The 5,624-nt window shown below is 47.0% G+C and overlaps 2 protein-coding genes across 2 annotated transcripts in view; both read right to left on the bottom strand.

The window, feature by feature from the left end:
* SARC_07473 (hypothetical protein) overlaps nt 1-6 on the bottom strand; it is a 1,567-nt gene extending 1,561 nt beyond the window's left edge. The window contains exon 1 of the mRNA XM_014298587.1: nt 1-6. This exon is cut by the window's left edge and continues 732 nt beyond it. The gene's annotated coding sequence lies outside the window, so the exon portion shown is untranslated.
* Nucleotides 7-276: 270 nt separating this feature from the next.
* On the bottom strand, nt 277-5,275 carry SARC_07472 (hypothetical protein; the record flags this gene model as incomplete). Its single annotated transcript, XM_014298586.1, has 3 exons — nt 277-2,599; nt 2,974-3,579; nt 4,676-5,275. The coding sequence occupies 3 exons, from the start codon at nt 5,273-5,275 to the stop codon at nt 320-322; spliced, it is 3,486 nt and encodes a 1,161-aa protein (XP_014154061.1). The 3' UTR covers nt 277-319.
* Nucleotides 5,276-5,624: the final 349 nt, after the last annotated feature.

Genomic DNA, 5,624 nt, shown 5'->3' with positions numbered 1-5,624 from the left:
AATATATTGAGCTCTTAGTCGTCTACAGATATATTTAGTACCACGCAATGACATAATTTTTGTATTTCTAACTATAATTTTAACGAGTTAGAGACTAAAACAGAAGAGCACCCCTAAATTCCGGCTTAGTCAAATATATAATTGCAATGAATATGTGAGACAAGTTTGGCCAAAACTCTAGCAAATTCATTTCGAGGCAAGTAAAGAGTGGATAATTTGAATATTGAACAATTGATATATATTCTAAAATTTATTTGCAATAATATATATACTCCCATCATTCTCGTTTATGAACTGCTCACCCGTAACTATGGACTATTTATGCTATAATTCTAGTACTACAAAGTTCCCCAGACCATCCCGTAGGGCACGTGCACACAAACTTGTTGTGCCGATTGCTACAACGTCCCGTCATACACGGACTGCTAGCACACTCATTGACGTCGTTTTGACAGAACTCGCCCGTTCTACCTCCCACACAAATGCATTTCACCCCATAAATCCTGTCCAGACAAAACCCGCCGTAGAAACACGGGTTACTGCTGCAGGTGAGGGGGGGAACCACTTCTTGCACGCAGTTGGTGCCCGAGTAGCCGCTGAAGCAGACGCATTCGAACCCTACACTAGGGTTCAAGACGCAGTTGCCGTTGCCATTGCAGGGGTCTGGGCTGCAGTAGTTGGTCAGGTCACTCGCCGGTGCATACTCGCACGTGTCTCCAGAGTACCCGTCCACGCACTTGCACACCGTCGATCCATTGTCGTCTATGCAACTGCCCCCATTCTGACACGGACAGGCGTATACAGAGCAATCCGCACCTTCGTATCCAGGCAAGCAGTCGCACGTGACAGAGTTCAGGCCATCTACACACGTGGCACCATTCTGGCACACATTCATCGAAGTAAGACACTCGTCAATTTCACTGCTACATCTTGAACCGGTATATCCCGTGCCACAGACGCATTGAGGCGCGTCCCCAAGTGCCTGGCAAGTACCGTGATAACAATCGAAGCCTGCGCAAGGGTCTGTATTCACCTCTACCGTCGAGACATCACAGTGTGTACCTGTCCACTCGCCACTACATTCGCACGCGTACCCGTTTACCTCATCTCTGCAAAAAGCGCCGTTTTTGCAGGGTTCGCTGGCACATTCGTTGATGTCACTCTCGCAGGAAAGCCCGCTGTATCCCGGCTGACACATACACTCGTAACCTCCCGCGTTCAGGTCGTAGCAGTCGGCTCCGTTCTGGCAAAGCTGGTCCATACACGTGTCTAGCTTGACAGTCTCACAGTTTGTACCGGTCCATTTTCCAACACAAGTACACAAATATGCATCTGCCAGGTCCGAGCACACAGCCCCATTCTGACATGGATTACTCTCGCACTCGTTCACTTCTATCTCACAGTACCCACCGGTGTATCCGCTGGTACACGTGCACGTGAAGAAACCAGGCCCATCCACGCACGCACCGCCGTTTAGGCACTGATTGATTGCACACTCGTCGCGATCGTTTTCACAAGTTAAGCCATCGTATCCGGGGGGGCATGTACAGTAGTACCCATTCACCTGGTCTGTGCATACACCCCCATTGTGACAGGGATTTGGTGAGCACTCGTCGATATTTACCTCACACACGGTTCCCTCGAACCCTGGTTGGCAAGTACAAGTGTAGCCGTTTATTCCGTCCACACACCCTCCTCCGTTGAGACAGGGCATACTTGCGCATTCGTCTATGTTTACTTCACAAATGTCTCCCGAAAAGCCTGCTGCGCACTGACATGTGTAAGAGTTGTGGCCATCTACGCATGTTCCACCATTAGTACAGGGATTGGGGGAACACTCATTGGTTACCTCTGAGCATGTGGGGCCCATGAATCCGAGCTTGCAGTTGCACGCGTACGAGTTGAGGCCGTCGATGCACACTCCCTCGTTCTGACATGGGTTGGGCAGGCAGTCGTTTACATTCGATTCGCAGTTGGTACCGGAATATCCAGCTGCACACGTGCATTTATACGACCCCACCAGATCCTCACACGTACCTCCGTTCGCGCACGGTGTGACGGCACAGTCGTCCGTCTGCACTTCGCAGTTGTGCCCACTGTACCCCACTGCACACCCACACGTGTACGCATTCACGCCATCTATGCACCCGCCATCGTTGTAGCAAGGGTTGCCGCTGCAATCGTCGATATTGATGGCGCATGTGGGCCCCTCAAATCCAGGCTCGCAGTGGCACGTGTATTTGTTCACCCCATCCTCGCACCGTGCACCATTTAAGCATGGCGCACTGCCGCACTCATCAGCGTCAATCTCACACTGGGTCCCTTCATACCCGGCTGGGCACGCGCACACATAGCCGGCCACGGCATCGGTGCAAGTGCCGCCATTCTTGCAAGGAGCGCTCTCGCACTCGTCTTCATCTATCTCACACAACACACCTGAGTACCCTGCGGGACACGAACACGTGAAGGAGGACGTGCTGCCTTGATCTTCACACAGTCCACGTGCACACGGGCCGGCGACACACGCACTCTGTATCTGGCCGCCATCTAGACAGCTCATGATACTATTCGAGAAAGCAGTAGCCGCTTCGACACACGCCTGTGGAAGTTGATTTTGCAGATGGTTTAGTTGTAGTTGTCATATTTTGATTGTACATCTATGCGTGTAGCATTGTTAGGCATTGAATATTACTGATTATACCCCAGGAGTATGTGTGTGCGGTACCGTTTTCAAGGGCGGCATTCGTATATCTCTAGGTTTTCGTTGTATTACAGTCGACCTTCAGATATGTGTCGAATTCGAGCGCAAATAACCAACGAACATGATTCGTGAAGATATGAAAACTTGCGTAGTTTCATGTATGTTTCACAGCATATGCCAAATGTCAAAATATTCACATGCCAAAGCCTGTTCTCCTGTACGTACTCAAATAATTAATAAACCATGCAAATAGGCATGATACGTAAACATACCGGTCCAAATGTAGCTGACGAAGTGGTGATGCTATTCATAATGCGTGAAGGATCACTTGGCGACAAATGATTGCACCCCCACATATGACCTAATTCGTGCGCAACTAGAGCCACTTGGCGCACTATGGCATCGTGATACAGCAACTGCGCCACACCCGTCTTATAGTGATAGTAACACACGGCGCCGATATACGCTATCCCCACCACATCGCCTGTACCTCTGCCTGTTAGCAGAAACGATATGTCATAGTTAGGCTGCCCAGGTTCCTTCGCCTTCTCCTTCCAGAGGGCTGTGTGTTGTGTTAATAAATCACTCATTACATTTGAGTTGTGCACGACCTCCGTGTGCACGTTCGTACCCACAATTTGGTGCGTAATGCCCAACTGCTCCTCGTATATGCCATTCACATAGTTGATGACACTGGCTGCATACTGTATGGCGTCCTGTTCATCTCCGCCTAACAGTTCGAGCAAATGCGAATCAATATCTATCTGAATCTCAGCTATCTTTAACTCGACTCCCCGGCGTGAGGTACGCCGGCGCGTGGCAGTCGCGCAATGTCCAAAACTGTCCTTCTCTTCGTCACTATCTGGACAACTCGTTCCCTAGGTACATAAATCAGTATTGATCTGTTACAGTTTCGAGCGAGCGATGATTTATGCGGACGCGTAATCAGAAATTCGTTTCTGTCAATACATTTGTAAGGGTATATCGTGCTCAGGATGGCTTTTAAAACTATGACAGCATTTTGTGGTAGTCAGCGTACTAACAATGAGGCAGATTGTAGGAACATAGACGCTTGATTGAGTACAAACTCTGATTGAGTACATGTTCATCTCCACTAATGAACCGGACCGAACAGTTTGCCTCTTGTACATACAAAATAGTATGTGCCACACTACACAGACTGACAACTACATGCAGTGCGATATATATCATTACAGCGTACTTATCTGACATCCAGCGAAATTATATCGATGTCAATCGTTTGTGAGAACAAGCAGCGATATGAGCTGAGTAGTATCTTACAGTACCGGGAGCTAGCTAGCTAACTGCCAAACTTGTCAGCCTTACTTCATCGGACAATTATAAGACAGACATATTTCTGTGATCGACTATAAAACTAAAGGGGCAGCTTGTTATAGACAAATCAAGACAGTGCGATACATATCATTGCAGCGTACTTATCTGACATCCAGCGAAATTACATCGATGTCAATCGTTTGTCGGAGCAAGCAGCAATATGGGCTGAGTAGTATCTTACACTACCAGGAGCTAGCTAGCTAACTGCCAAACTTGTCCGCCTTACTTCATCGGACAATTATAACAGACATTTTTCTGTGATCGACTATAAAACTAAGGGGGCAGCTTGTTATAGACTAATTAAGACGACTATGATTTATTGAGCGACACAATGGTTATGCTACAATGAAGTAAGCCTAGCGATAGTCAGAAATAAACTGGCACTCCCAACTAATACACAAACGAGTTGGTATTCTTACTATATGAACTCTTTGGACTACATATGATAGCAACAAGAATTTCGTGAAAATTGACACCTGCACTACGAGCTTGCTATAGGCAAAGTCACATATCAATTATCCGGTTGGTTGAGATCGTAAAGCTAAATCTTCTCGAATCAGTATATGACTAACTAAAGGTGTTCCTATCAATGCTTGAACCACGTGCCATAAGACATACCTGGTTGTTCAGCCAAATGTTTTGCTCTTCTCGCGCTATGGCGAGTTCAATTAATTCGTCTTCCCTTGATTCCGGTCCGATTCTATTTCGCCCCCGCCATTCCCCTTCAAATTCAATGTCAGCGAAGTTTATAGCTGCGCCCCCGTTTTTCCCTGGTGGATATTTATACTGCCCACCAAACACGTGGTCGTCAGTCACATGTTTTGCCTCATACACAAAACTGAAACCCTCACTGATCTCTTCATACACCCAAGTGACAAATTCAGTCTTGACCATCATGTCCTTGAGATGCCCGTTGCGATTAAGTGTGGCATATCCTTGAATTGGTGTATTACTAAAACTACCGACTCTGAATGTATACTGCTTTTGAATAACAATCTTCTCTTTCTTCGTGTGTGTCTGCGTGCTTGCTTCAAACTTTGAGGAGAACACAGGGGCGGGCAATAGCATCAACTTGATCTCCTCGTCACCCATCCACACATCCATCAAGACAGCCGGCTCACCACCAACCAATGTCTTATAGGCTTGTGTTTTGCTAATCTCTGGTTCTACCTCAAGCTTTTTCTCCTTCATGAAGGCCTTTTTTATCTCATCAGACATATTGCTTGGCTCATCTCTCCGTGAGACGCATAGCGTTGCCGAGGTCGATAGAAGTAGGGCGAATAATATTCGTAACCCGTACATGGCTCTGAAAGATCGTGTATAGTTCCTATAATGTTGAAGTGGTGGTTACGTTTTCTTGACAAATGACACTTTCAACTTTCGTGTCACAGACAAGTAGTTGTACTACTAAACTATTGTCACTCACGAATGATTTTTTTCGAAAACGGACCCAATGTTATATTTATTCCAGATGTGATAGCACAGTATCCCATTCAGAGTGTCCTCGTATGAATTTTCTAGCAGTGAAGCGAGGATGCCCCTTTGGGTTCGTTTATGGTGTTGCTCC

This window comes from Sphaeroforma arctica (assembly GCF_001186125.1).
Source record: "Sphaeroforma arctica JP610 unplaced genomic scaffold supercont1.595, whole genome shotgun sequence".
Classification (NCBI taxonomy): domain Eukaryota; class Ichthyosporea; order Ichthyophonida; genus Sphaeroforma; species Sphaeroforma arctica.
Note: the sequence above shows the minus strand (reverse complement) of the source record. Positions and strands in the feature narration are given on the sequence as shown.